This window comes from Seriola lalandi, unplaced genomic scaffold (assembly GCF_002814215.2).
Source record: "Seriola lalandi dorsalis isolate HSWRI2012SDOR001 ecotype SW California unplaced genomic scaffold, Sedor1 jcf7180002054377, whole genome shotgun sequence".
Lineage (NCBI taxonomy): Eukaryota > Metazoa > Chordata > Actinopteri > Carangiformes > Carangidae > Seriola > Seriola lalandi.
The window spans coordinates 848,569-863,473 of NW_019524930.1; the positions used below are offsets into that span (position 1 = coordinate 848,569).

Consider the following 14,905-nt stretch of genomic DNA (forward strand, 5'->3'; position numbering starts at 1 on the left):
CAATCATATAGGCCTAGGCTCAATTTAATTCCTTTCAGAAATGTTACAGGACTGAAGTCATAGGAAGTTAAATATAACCTGTCATACAACATGTGTTAACTGCAGACTGTTTTACAGTCTATGCTGCAGGCAGCCTTTATTTGAGCACTTGTACTTCAACTGCAGTCTAAGTAAATAGCCTACGTAAACCCATTCAACATCGTATAAAACCTAGAGGGCGCCAGATTCCTGCACATTGTGAATAAGGTTTTAAGACTAAACGGGTCAATACAGTGTTGCTATTTAGGTCTTAATTAAACAACTTAAGAATATATTTAATTTACTGTATTTAGTGGGAAAAAATAATACGACAGTTTTATGTTTGTGACGGAGCCAGGTGGTGGATTTCCTCCTCTATCAGACAGGGATGTCGGCCATATTGGGCACACGGGAAAACCTTTCAATAGGAGATGACGTGACGTTCAAGTGTTATCGGAAAAAATATCACATGCCGGCATGAATGCTAAACATTGAATATTTCTAGCTTCTCACATGGTGTCAATTGCCCATTTTTCTCTGTTTTACACGAAGGCAAGTTGAAGGGTTTTGACCATTGCTCATACAAAACAAGCAATTCGATTAATTTAGTTTTGACTGTGCAAAACCGGCGTTTTCACAATTTTGTTTCCATTTTATAGTGAATCATTCAATATTAATCAGCAGATTAATTGATAATGAAAATAAACGTTAGTTGCAGCCGTGCAAGACAGCAGCAAATAAGAAACACATGTTATTATTTGTGGAGATTGGCCAGTGTGCTATTAGTATTTCTCAAACTGGAGTTTTGGATCGCTGCAGAGGTTTGGGAGTCAAGTCTGGAAGGTCGTAATATTGTTAACAACTTAAGAAAAAAACCCAGGAAGCGGTATTTTTCTACTACGCAGAATCATGTTAATCCTTTACGACTTTTCCAGCACTCACTATGAGTGTAAAACGTGCCACTAGTGACGACATTCACGAGGTGACATTAAGTGGTTTTAAGGGAGCCAAAATTATGTGTTAATTAGCGTATTGCGACTAATTGACGGTTGGAGATCGAAAGAACGAGTTTAATCTGAGTGCTTGAACGCAACATGATTCCTTCTTTGGCCTCGTCGGCTCCTCGGTCCTCGTCCGGCTATTGTTGTGTGTCTTTCAGGGCAACCCCAACCTATCAGCGAGCGGTGATTTCTGGATATTTTAACTGTTTTGCTTCGCTGTTGCCCCGCCATATTAAGCAGTCTTTGTCAGCTGGCGGCGTGTCCTCGTCCTCGTTTTAAAGAAACATTAAGGATCCCAGCGGAGGACTTTGGGCTGGTGAAGTAGTTAATCGGTATGGGACAGACGGAAGACTGAGATTCCACGTTAGAGAGACTGCTGGTGTCGGCTGTTTTCTTTTCCTCTCATTTGTATTTGCGACGTGAAATAAAAACGTGCGGAAAAAGATCACAGGACGCATGTAGCCGAAGTACAACACTGCTAAGGTCGCTTTCAAGGTAAGAAGTGCTCGCTAGAGGAAAAAAAAGTCACATTTTGTCTTGGAAGTGGAGGGAGCCGGGCCTTGTAGTGCTGTGACACTTAGAGAAAGTTGGGAAAAGGGTTCAGGAGAGTTTCCTCTGTGTGCTACATTGTAATAAAAGCCTGGGTCGTTGTTGACCCTGATCCAGGACCAGATCTATGTGGCTCTTTGCTCGTACAATCCGATGGGAGAAGACAACAATGAGGAAAGACTCCCAAACCGTCCTGGAGCAAGGACTGTGCTACATTGGCACATTTTTAGCCATGAAATAAACAAAATAACAATCCCTATCACTTTTTTGTAGCTTGCACAGCTTCATTTTAGATTTGCGTCTGATTTGCTTTCACATAACTAAGTTGAACCTCTCAGTCTGCCTCACCCAATCTCGTTCACACACACACACACACACACACACACACACACACACACACACAATCAGCTGCTGTAGGCCTCAGCTGTAATGGGCCTTTATTGCAAGACATATAGTATTACAACAGAGTTTCCAAAATGTTAGAAAAACCCCTGGAATTTAAGCCTTTTCCAGCAGTTTCTGACTCTGTGCTCGCATGCCTTTATTGTGATGGTGCAAATCAAACTGCACTAATTTTGATTTGTGTTTATTCAGTGGCTTAAAATATAGGAGTGCTGCTGTAATGTTGAGTTGCAGTGTGTATATGTTTATATATTCAGCTCCCTGACTGTGCATGTGTCTGTTGGTGTGCTTATATACTCCGGTGCCACAGTAATCCTCCTCCATGATAATCCCTCTGTTAGAACAGCCCCAGTTGGCTGGACAGTCGTGTCTCCTTCACACAGACACAGACACACAGCTGGAATGGAGAGGGCTGTTTGGCAGAGGAGTGAGGAGCACTAACAGGTGGTGTTGGCCGGGGTTCAGGGACTTCAGTTTAACTGGAGGCATGAAGGATCCTTGCATACTAGTCGAGTGTCCTCACGGCACGAATAAGACTCTACAGTATCATTACAGTTTGACTGATTAGAGGCTTCCAAGCTGTTGTACCTCAGTGGAAAGACCAAAGTCATAACGCGACACACTCACATGTTGGAAAACCGAACAAACGTTTGTATTTGTGATTCTCAGATTTCAAATATTCAAATTCAGCAGTGTGGGCACAGAGAACAAGAAGAGCTCTTCTTTTTTTATAGCTCGAACGATGGCTCTTTCTCTATCCCAGCTTCCCTCTAGCCTTTGACAGGCACAGCAGGTGGCCTCAATGGCATGAATGGATGCGGAAGGAAGTTCCCCCTCCGCCGGCCCCCTCCACTCACTGTGATTGGCAGAGATGGCAGGCTGCCCTGAAGATAAGACCGAGCTGCGCCTCAGAGAGTGTGCCAGGGCAATTACTGAGTTACGCTTCAGTAATGGTTTGCAGCTCCTGGTACCTTCTCATCTCTGCAATTGTGATTGTGGCCAGTGTTTACAGAGCAAGTCTGTCAACGTCAAGGATTATGTACCGGATTTATCTTTCACAGTATGAGCAGTTTGCTTGCAGACTTCTTGTGCTGAGGTTTGCCCAAGCAAACCTGTAAAAACCTCTTAAAACATTGTAATGCACACACTCAATAGCAACCTGATTGTCTTTTTCAAAGTGCTGATGGTCAATTGAAAACAAATCAACAAAATTGTAGTGTTTGATTTATTCGCTGGTCTCAGCTTCTCAAACGTGACACTGTGCAGCTTTTCTCTGGTTTATATCACTGGAAAATAACACATGGGTTTTAGACTTCATTAGAAGTTCTGAGGCCAGTCTAATAATCTGGCCTTCTCTTCCAAATGGTCGTGGCAACATGCTTTTTCCTCACCCTGCGCAGGAGTGATGCAATGTGGCACTACCATGCTACATCACAGCTGGGCGTGGTCACAGTGCCACAGACCTGACCACACCTCACTGTGATGTTGAATATGGTCAGAGGTTCAAGAGACTCAGTGGGTGTTCGGACCTAAAATAGTCCTGCATTTAAAAAAATATGAGGCATGTTGCTTCAGCCACGAGAAAGACAATGAAATTAACAACTGCTGCAACTAACAATCATTTTCATTATTGATTGATTGCTAGTCTATTGTGAAAAATAACCATTGCAGCTTCTCAGAGACCAAGCTGACTTGTTTAAATGTCTTTGTTTTGTCGAACCAACTGTCCAAACCCAAAAGATATTCAGTTTGCAGTTAAATAAAACTGAGAAAAACCAACTAATTGTCTCATTTCAAAGGTTGGAACTAGAGAATATTTGATATTATTATTTTCTTTTATTATTTCCTGTTTATTAATTGTCAAAATAGTTGCAGATTATTTTTCTGTCCATTGACTAATCAGTCAGTCAACTACAGCAGCCCTACATGAAATACAATCAAGGGAGATAAATGCGTCTGAAACAAAGGCACAGTGGTCTGTAGATACTAGGAAACACAATATTACAGCTCTTGAAGTTGCAACACACACTACCAGGAGTGTGTGTTGCAACTTCAAATGCCAAGTGCCTTGATGGATGATGCCACACTGCTTCAGCAAAATGTGAGTTGCAGAATGATCCTGCAGTTTTTTCTCTTTTTTTATGCTGGGGTCCTTTGCATTGTCACCCTGCTGTGTTAACAGAGTGGTCCCATTAAGATGAATGAAGGCGCTGTTTTGTTGTCCGTGTGAACATGGCCTCACACATTTCAACGAAAAGAGGCCAGTGCAGATATGTTTTCTAGATCTAATGTACAATCTAGACGGAAGCGGAAGTTACTCTCAAACAAAAGAAGCTGGACTTGTCAAAGGTTGAATGTCATCAAGCAGCCAATGAGCTTTGCTTAAACATAATTGGCAAAAATGGAACCATCTGATCAAAGAAGCTTTTGATACTCTAACCTATAGACATATTTTGGTCAGTACCGAAACAGCATTGATGTTTGATATCCATCCATACTCACTGTTACTCAAAAGTGAAGTCTTAGTGCCGAAACAAAATCCTCCATTCATGTACTTTAGTTTCTGAATATACATCCTGTAAAGAGCACAGTTTGCGTCATAGTTTTGTCCCAAGTGACTGTAAAGGTTACGCAAGGCAAAAGCTCAAAGGTCGAAGGGCCTCTCCCAGATCTCGCCACAGTTGTGTCTTATCAGATTAGTCAGAATGGCAACGAGAGCTAAGAGCAGCGTCATGCTTTACGTGCCTGAATGCGTCACAAACTCTGCAGCAGAAATTTCTACTGTATCCTCTACTGTACCCTCCCTATTACAACTGCACTTAGGCAGTTCATGAGAGCAGAAGCTCTGGAATTTGCTTGATAAAAATAATCTCAAAAAATAACACAAAGCTTGGCCAACATCAAAGCTAAATATAGAAGGACTCTGATGGAGTGCAGGAAGATTGGCTCATCAGATACTTTATATACATTTGTTGTTCTACTACCACACTTTTCTAAGACATCTCCTAAACTTTTCTCTGACTGTCTTACTGTTCTTCTGTTATCCACCAATTGTTCTTCTTGGAATCTCAAGGTTTAATCAAAATTGTCCTACATATTTTTTTCCTCTGTTAAGGGTATCGATTTGTCATGCCAGTTCTTGGTACAGCATGCGCCTGTACAGATTTTTGAGATGTAACTATAACTGTATAACTGGGTTGTACACATAAACCTGACTCTAGCACAGTTTTGAGTTAGCCTGTAAACTCTGCAAATAAAAAAGTGTAGCGCTGCTGGGCATGAGAACGTGTAGTGCTGAGATTGTTTTTCCTGAATGTTGCCTGCATGCTAGCTACAGCCAAGGCTTTCCTCTTGCCACTCTCCAGCATTGTTTGTATTCAGCCCTGTGGGAAGCAGCAGTCTGTGTCTCCTTAATCTGACACGGCATCACTGGCAGTCTGGCACATGGCCTCACATGTCACATGTCCTTGGATGGGGTCTGGATCCAGCATTTGTTTGCACACATACCACTGCCTTTTGTGTGCTCCTGTACAGCATGCCTGGGAGTAAAGAGTGTGTGGATGTACTTCCATTTCTATGCCAGATTGCCAAACTGCTTTAAATTTTCAGTCTTTTGTATGGTAATATACATTTTTACCTCTGATCCTAAAATGATTTAAGTTTTGGTTTTGTACTTGAGTAAAGTATTTCAAACTGTTTCACTAACTTCTGAGTGCTTAGTGTTACAGATAAAATTCTATGCTAAAAAAAAATTTACAGAAGTGTTGTTACGTCAGATCCATGACCCACATCTCTGCATGGGCTCCGGTTGGTATTTACTGTTTTCCTTTGGAGCCACCAAAAGAATGGCACATTTCTTCCAGCTAATCTCATTGTGGATGTAACAGCCTCATTTAGGAAACCATCCGAGAGAGGATACAATAAATCTGCCTGTAATTTGATTTGCTGTGAAGTCGACTTGAGCCGTCATTAGTTTTGGTAAATTTGTCACACACTGGAGAAACAAACACTGGGGGGGGGAATCATTCTCTCAGCCACAAATATTCTCAGTTGAATGTATTTTACGGGAGATTTTTCTCAACATGTCATGTTAGGACATTTATAAATCTGAATGAGATACTCTATAGCTCCATTGATAAACTTGGACTGGGGTGGGGGTAACCCACCATGCTGCAAATGTGTGACACACAGTGAAGTATTTTGGATAGAATAGCCCATAAAATAGCATGCGTTGTGTACTACAATGATTTTATTTAGTTTGCTGCAGTGATAAAACTGTCCATTCATACCAGCTGCGGTTGTAAATCTGTCCCTGTGTGTAGAAGCATGTGGTGGTTTTGAATATTTAATTGGAGCACTTGGTTTGATTGATTGTTGGTGTTTTTGGCTCCACTGTAAGGATAGTGCGTTTGTGCCCTTATTAGCATTTGTGTTGCTCGGTGTTAGCATGTGTATGGGATTGTATAGTTGAGGGGATTGTGAGACTGTGGGGGGAGCATCACAAGATACTTTCTCTTTGTCCATAACAAAAGGTGGATGGGACTGAATAAAAAGGAAACCAAAAGCCTTTCTCTGTGGTACTAAATAGGGAGAGGTGAGGTTTTCTCCACGGGTGGTTCAAAAGATTGGTAGTGCATTTGTTATATAAATTGTAAACAATATATTGTTTAAATCCCTAATTTTTTTTTTTCAAAGACTACTTTTGAAAGAATTTAACCCTAATCAATCTAGGATTGATACATTTGAAAAAGATTAATAACTTGGTGAATTTAGAATCAGGTTTAGAACCGATTTTGGGATCGGTTATGGACAGCAGCATTATGTCAGCCCCAGCTCCTCAGCAATCCTCTCCTTTAAGGTCTCTAGTTGTCCTTAAATAATGAGCTGTTTGGTCTCTGTAGCAGCAAGAACAGTGAATCATATCATTAAAAACAAGACAGTCTTGGTCCTTGTTATTAATGTTGTCCTTTTTGAGCCAGTAATAAATCACATTTTAATATGATATCCCAAGATTAATTCCAGATTTCCTGTAGGCCACATTTTTTATTTTGTGCCAAAGAAGAAGGGATCCAAAGTGAAACTTGTGGGCACTGAATGAGTCTGACAAGCCAAATCATGTGCCAACCTTGTGGGCTCGCTGAGGCTTGTGATCTATTCATGGCCATTTTAGGAGCAAATCCTCTGGGTGCGTAATAGTGTAAATAGGAGAAGTTGCCAATTGTTGAGGAAAGGGGAGTTTAAAAATATATATATAAATATTCTGCCTATAATTACATGACGGAAATTGGGAACATTAATCAGTAGAGATGCTTAAACAGAAAGTGAAAGTGTTTTAATCAGCTGGCTAGTCATCATTTGCCATGCCTATCGTTGTTAATCATGATGGTTGGCTTTATCTTAAAGCAGCTACTCCTGCTACTACTAGTGTTGTGCTCACTTGGATCAGCAGCTGGTTGAAACAGAATCTGTGTTCTTACAGTCATCACAATCAACAGTGGTCTATTCTTTGGGATTAGCCCTAGTCAGGGGTATTTGCTTCCAGGACACAGCAGAGGATTTGAACCATTGATACCCTCTTTAAACTCCACTGACACTCTTTCACTATGTTTTCTTTCAGGTCAGCCGTTAGTTTGCTGTAGCATTAGCTTTAGGGTCAGGCACCAAGTGTTTTGGATATTTTGAAACACGCAGTGGTTGACGTGCGACAGGTTAAGGTCAAAGGTGATGTTCGTGTTTATGTTGGCTTCTCCTCTCATGTCTGGGGCTTCTACTAGGATGTTGTGAAAGGTTGTGGTTATTGAGATGTTTTTTTTTTATGGTTTAGTGTATAGAAACAGCATGAATACAGTGAGCATCAGGAAGGTCAGATTACTTGGGTAGGCCTGCAAGAAAACAGGTACTTTCAGCACTGATTGACCTAATGGTTATTTTGTTAAATAATAAATTGTTGGGTCTGTAAAATGAAAAAAAAAAACAAAACATTTTTTTCAGCCAAAATATCGAGTTTACTTTCAAATAGGAGAAAGAAAAGCAGCTGCTGTTTAAAAAATGATTAATTCATTTTCAAAATGATAATTTTTAGCTTTACTGGAGAGAAAATATTAGAAACTGCTTTTTAAGAAGCTTTATCTTCACAATGGCCTGACAAAAACTAGCATGTTCAAATTTTTTTTTTGTACTGAAAATTTAAGGTATTGGTTTGATTGTATTTTAATTTGTTGTACATCTAATCTTGTCTCCATCCACATCTAGTACATTTTGTATCTGGCATCTAGATACTGAAGAGTGTAGCAGGTCCTCTTACAAGATGCTGCTATCACAGGGTTAAATTTAAAAATACTAATAGTGATTGTCTGTGAGAACGACTACACATGGAGAAACAACATATCAGATGATGTTCAGCATCAGTCTGGCTCTCACACTGTCCTTCCTGCTCTTTAGACTTGTCTGTTTTCTTCATAATAATTCATAGCCATTCATCCTGCTCCCACCATCATTCATCTTACTGTCAGTTTGTGCTGCTTCGCTTCGGCTTTCGGTCGATCCTGTTTTTTCATGCGAGGAAGTCAATAGAAGTCTACTAGAAGTCAGTAGATCTATAGATTGATTGTTGATCCTCATTAGGTTTAGTTGTAGGGCTGCCCTTCACAAGCCAAGGCCATACCGTCAGTAGAGACTAATGAATTGTTTTCTTCACCAGGGGAGTTACTTTCAGTTTGATAGAAGAAAGTCAAATCAATACAACCATTACAATTCTTAGAGCGAAGGAATGATCTGTATTTGGCATCTCACCTATTCGGATTATTATTTACTTATTTATATATATTTGGTTTCGCATAACCTTTTTCAACCTGTGAAAGAGCCACAGATCAAATTTTCTGCTAAAATCCGAAACTTGTCTTCACATCAAAATGACATGATTGTCATAGAATAAAACAGCAGAAATTAAGGATTAAATGCAAACATTATGAGTAGGAATAGAAATTTAACAATGCCCAGCATTAACCAGACCCTCAGTGTGGATATAAAATTGAAGAAAGACACAAAGAGACGATGTAGTCTGCTGTTGGTGTTGTGCTTGGTGCTTGCATTGTTGGGAAAGAGACATACACAATGACACAATGGTTCACGTTAGTGGAAAGGAGGTAAATTTCTACTTCACAGAATATTTGGACCTCAGTAAGCACACACTACTGCATTAGTAGATAGGTTAAAGCTATGGCTGGCCTGGTAAAGACAGGTATCCTTTTTATACATTTATCCACACATACATACATTTACATTTACTCATTTGACAGGCGCTTTTATCCAAAGCAACTTACAAGCGAGGGACAACACTAAAGCTTCAGTGCAGCGGTGGTATCCAGTTATTTACACTGTAAGCATAGCTGCTGTGAGAGCCACTGGAGCATAGACACTGTCCTCTCCTCTCCTGTCTTGCTTTTTGTTTTTTGTCTCGGCCTTGTTGGCCTTCCCTCTATGAATGACAGGAGCACACACCTCTGTTATTCTGTTGCAAGCCCCAGTGTGTAACCTGTCAGTGACAGACGTTTGAAACTGTGTTGTAACTTTGTTATACACATGCCAGGATATGAGTCATTGATCAGCCTTGGAGTTGAGTGTTCATCTGTTTTGCAGTGGCAGCTTGTTTTATTGTGTACAGTCGGACAGACACACACTTGCACAGAAGGGCTTGACATAAGAGGCCAGAGGTGACAGGAAAATTAGTAAATAGAGCAGCCTCTGTAGATGATGACCACAAGTATTTGGCTATTACAGGATGTTCTTGTAAGGACATCCCCAGTGACTCACTCTTCAAAACATTAAACATAAGAAAACCTCAGCTGAAGAAAAAAAAAAAAATGAGTAAAATTTCTCTTATCTTTCTTTTTATGTGAAGTAATTTAGACACCCACACACACACACACACACACACAGGGTTTTCATATTTCAGTCAGCTCATAAGGGAGTGCACCAACTCTTTACACCGAAGGGCTTTTTGTCTCTCTCAAAACTGTGTCAGTGATAGTGTGATCACAGGGGAGAGTTGAAATGGCCATAGGCTGAAATACGATCTAGTTTCTACTTCGGCTAGCTTGAGAAGCTTTTGTTGGAACTTGTGACTGATGTGAGGTCACATGAGGTCACATGAGGTCACTGGTTGGCTTTTGATCTTTGTTTGTCTGGATCGCAGTTATGCTAAGACCCTCCACAAAGCTTCAGGCTAGTATGAACAATATCATAATTATTTGTCTGTATTTGTGACACAATCTTAGCCTCGTGACAAAACATGAAATCAGACGTTGTTGCTGCTGTTGCTAATTTATGAACCAATAGGCTGTTTGTCAAGTTCCTAATATCCATCTTCAAATGGTGGAACTGATAACCACCGCAATGCAGTGAATGAATATGAAATTCCTTTTTTTGGGGGGTATTTTTTCTTCTTCAGTTACACAGATATTGTGATGTATCGTAGATGATTATTTTTCAAATTATCGAGTATCATTGTATCGCGATACCATCGTTATGGGCAATGTATCGTGAGTTACTCTTTGATTCCCAAACCTTACACACACACACACACACACACACACACACACACACACACACACACACACGACTCTGATTTGTCGCCTTGTCTGATTTGGAAGCAGTTCCTTGTTTAACTGAAGAAAGTTTGTTTCCGTTGTATAAGTCAGTGGAGCAAACCTACATTTACAGTTTGTATTTAACAACTTAAATGTGTATCTGACTTTTCCAGAGAATATTTGTTAATTGCATGTTAGGTTTCATTTACAGTTGGATGTAGTTCATTGACATCACACGTCATGTGTGACAGTAGACTTATGGCTTAATCTATACAAATGTAACAAAACAGTTAAATCAAATCCTCCTCTGTCCTGCAGGCTCGACGATGGGTTGTGTCAGGAGTAAAGAAGACAAGGGCCCGGCGCTGAAGTACCGACCCGACAACTCGAATGTCACGCCAGTTAACGCCCACCTGGGCCACTACGGGCCCGACCCCACCCTGATGGGTCATTCACCAGCTATGAAGACACACAACAATAGCTACAACAGTCATGCCGCTGCCCTCACACCCTTTGGTGGGGCGTCTTCGGTCATGACGCCCTTTGGTGGTGCCTCCACCTCCTTCACCTCAGTGGCTGTGAGCAGTCCCTTCCCCAGTGTCATCACAGGTCAGTCTGATGAGAGGATTTAAGGTTTCAAAGGGGAACACAGGGGAGCAGTGAAAAGGATTTGAAAGTTTCTCAACATGAATGAAGTGCCCTTTTTTTATTCAAATAAATTCATGTAATTTGGGTCCCAAAGCCCCCGACAGAAGAAACACAAGGCAAAACATGAGCTCCTTCATAATGGAATCGAAAGTGAAGGATATACATTTATTCAACTAAATAGAACCTAATACGTCTGAAATTAGTTTCTGAAACAATTTTCCTCAACTTTTCAGTAGGTCATCATTATGTGCAAATCAGTGTACAACTTTATAATAAACTCAGCTGAACATTTGTTATGCACAGGACGCTATGAGCAGCAGATGTTATGCAAATTAGACATTTGAAACGAGTCAGCCAAAACATCAAGGCCGAACAGAAACCCAAAATAGGTCTGTAATATAGGAAGCAATGCGGCAGGCATGGCGTCTCCTGAGCCACAGGAAACAATTACTCACTGAATTCAGTTATTCACCTTTCAGAGTTTATATTTCCAACAAGAGTTTGACTTTTTGTTTCCGGATTTGTTGCTGATGAAGATGACTTGTGGTGAAAGGAAAAGTAATCTCATGCAATTGGTCAATACATCATTGATTGGATGGGTAAAGTATGCGTTAAAAGTACACAACACACAAGAGTGGTGTTTCCTCTTAAGGCACACACATGCATGCAAACACTTAGGCATACACACATCCCTCAGTCCCTTTCTCGCTCCTTAAAGGAGGATAATCTGGCCCGAGGGGCTCCTGCAGATCTAATCCTGCCTGTTCAATTTCCTCCTCAAGATAAATGCATCCCAGTCCTATTGTCCGTCTGTGCTCTGTCACTTAAGACCAGGGACAAATGTACTCATTTCATGATATACAAAATGATATACATCAATTTCATTCACTGACTTGAAGTGATACCACTGAGGTTGAGATTCATTGAAATAATATATTGGTATCCATATTGGTTGAGCTGGATGTATTTTTAGTCCGGGCTTTGAGGTGCAGGAAGCGAGACATTTCAAAAGAAACACAGTTGGTGCTCCCGTGATACAGTCTTGAATTACATTAGCATAATTGTTTATCTGTTTGATAATTATGTGTTAAGATAAGACTCAATGAGACATGGAGTCAAGTGTATAATATTATAAAAGTAACAAAGGAGGAGAATCAGAACGAGGATGTTGTTGTCTGTGTTAGAGGTCCAAGGTTGTGGGTGTTGTTTTCATTTGTTGTGTCGATTTAAAGGAATCAGATACGCAGCTATTTGAGACTCAGTGGGATGAACTAGCTGTCATATGTGCACACCTCTAAGGCGCAGTCTCTCTGACTTTCAGGTGGCGTGACATTTTTCGTAGCGTTGTACGACTACGAAGCGAGGACGTCAGATGATCTGTCATTCAAAAAAGGGGATCGCTTCCAGATTATCAACAACACGTGAGTACATTTGCTTTTTGCACTGGCCAACTCCAGCTGCGTGGACGTGTGTGTATGTGGTTGTGTTTGTGTTTGTGCGGTGACCTTCCATTTGTGTGTGTGTGGGTGTGTTTAATCCCACATTGTATTCAGGTCTCATATTAAGGCTGAAATCTGTCTGGGTTAATGGGTTCCTCTAATGGGCCATCTGTTTAGCTCCATCGTTTTTCTCCCGCCACAGATCTGTCCTCCAGTTTAGCGAGTTATATTTGGGATACAGTGAAATGTACCACTTTTCCAGCATTTAGTGAAGTACTAAATAAATGTATGTGTTAACAACATTTACAGAATCTATATTCAGAGATGGTGCACTGAAAATATGCCTGAAGGTCAGACTCATTAGAATATCACGGAATCAATTATCTTTTTCAACCATTGCTCATTTTCTTCACTTTCCCTCTTTATTAGGAGAATAATGAGAAGAACAATTCATGTTTTACAAATTTCAATTGTTGCAGGAATCAAAGCCAAACTGACTTGTTTGTCCTAGTGGCATCTGTGGTACTTATCATTATTTGTGATCATTTTCTCCACAGTATCTTCAGTGATGCTCTGTTTGTTGTAGTATAAAAGGCAATAGCAGTAAATTATAATTAAGTTTTTTCTACTCGTTCCTTACTGCCGACTGGCAGAGCATCATCTTTTTCCCCAGGTGTAAACAGGTGTGAAATTAGGCAGAGCTCCAAGTACTCCACAAATTTTCTTGCCCTCATCCATCATGTACCGACTTCAACTACTGTCTGTGTTCACATTGCATTTTGTAGCAATGAAGCTACCATCTGCTTGCAGAGGAGAGGTGGGAGGAAGACAATTTTGCTCAGTTTTTCAAAAATGCCAGTAGACAGATTTTTCTTTTACTTCAGTTCCCCCTCCTTTGAGTTTAAAACCACATATCTGCTGTAAGACACAACAGGAGCTGTGGAAATGGAGCACAAAACATTTTTGAGCATAGTTTAAAGTGGTTTTACACTGTGCCTGCTATCCACAAGCATTTATCATCTTCTTTTCAATTACTTACAGTAACTTGACTTAAGTGATGGGAAGTAATTAAGTTGATTTACTCAAGGACTGCTTTAAGGTACTTTCACTTTACTTGAGTTTTTCCCTTTTCTGCTGTATCAGCTCCATTACATTTCAGAGGGAAATGTATTTCTCACTTTGCTACCTTTTTACCAGCTGTAGTTACTTTTCAGATTAAGATTTTACATGCAAACACATAAGATAACCTTTACAGAATTCATTGGTCACAATTTAAGCAGTGGTTCCCTCAGCCTATCCAGCTTGTGATGCCTCACAAAAAAGCAATAAGGCCAGATGTTTGAGTCGTCAAGAGAAACCTAAAGAGGAGCCGATACAGGTTGACACTGGGTGAGAGGCAGGGTGCACCCTGGACAGGTCATCACGTTATCACAGGGCTGACTAAAAAATAAAGATTAGAGATGCATTAATTCATCAGTATTAACAATGTTAATAATGCATCAGTCAAGGGTCTGCTACTTTTCATACATTTTGTGGACTGCTTGACATGGTTTATTAACAACACTCCCAACATGATTAGTCAGACTCCTGACGTGGTTGAACGGCGCGTAAATTAACCTTGTTCCTTCTTTAATCTTTGTTTACTTTTATACCATCAATCTTGTTTTCAGAGTAGGTATATTTTTCAGTCATGCATTTGCGTGCTTGTGATTTCTAATCGACTTCTCTCTTCAGGGAGGGCGACTGGTGGGAGGCTCGCTCCATCAACACCGGACAGAAAGGTTACATCCCCAGTAACTACGTGGCTCCCGCCGACTCCATACAGGCTGAAGAGTAAGAACTCATTGCCCTTTTCTAACAATATATCTGTTCCTGTCGCTGTCATTCTCTAACCTTTTAATTTCTTCCGCTTTTATTTTCTCCTTCTCATTCCTTTCCTGTTTCTAACCCTCCTCTGATTAAGACGACATGATGCGGCTGGGCGGTCACACACTGTGACTAACCCATCACACTGACATGGCAGAGAGTCTAAAAACAATGGAGCCCTGTATTGTCACTGCGAGCCACTGGTGTTCCCATTGCTGTTCAACCGGTGTGACAGAAATGTTTAGGGACTGTGCTGTGCTGCTTTTAGACAGTTTTGACCTGGTTTCTGATTGGCTGATGGACATTTCACTAATGCAAGCTACTCATCAAAGATAAAACACTGGGTAACCCCCGCCAGTTAACTTTGCCTTTCGTCTAAAACAGCGAGTACCAG

At 40.6% G+C, this 14,905-nt stretch overlaps 1 protein-coding gene across 1 annotated transcript; it reads left to right on the plus strand.

The window, feature by feature from the left end:
• The first annotated feature begins 1,125 nt into the window (after positions 1-1,125).
• On the plus strand, positions 1,126-14,497 carry LOC111657027 (tyrosine-protein kinase Yes-like). Its single transcript, XM_023408993.2, has 4 exons — positions 1,126-1,514; positions 10,877-11,167; positions 12,528-12,627; positions 14,380-14,497. Exons 2-4 carry the CDS (start codon positions 10,885-10,887, stop codon positions 14,480-14,482), a joined length of 486 nt encoding a protein of 161 aa, XP_023264761.2. The 5' UTR covers positions 1,126-1,514; positions 10,877-10,884; the 3' UTR covers positions 14,483-14,497.
• Positions 14,498-14,905: the final 408 nt, after the last annotated feature.

What these genes read in the sequence shown, in the direction of transcription:
- LOC111657027 (XM_023408993.2), top strand. Translation starts at nt 10,885, where the DNA reads ATGGGTTGTGTCAGGAGTAAAGAAGACAAGGGCCCGGCGCTGAAGTAC. An exon ending in CTTCCCCAGTGTCATCACAG is followed by an intron (nt 11,168 to 12,527) that starts GTCAGTCTGATG and finishes TCTGACTTTCAG; the next exon opens with GTGGCGTGACATTTTTCGTA. An exon ending in TTCCAGATTATCAACAACAC is followed by an intron (nt 12,628 to 14,379) that starts GTGAGTACATTT and finishes TTCTCTCTTCAG; the next exon opens with GGAGGGCGACTGGTGGGAGG.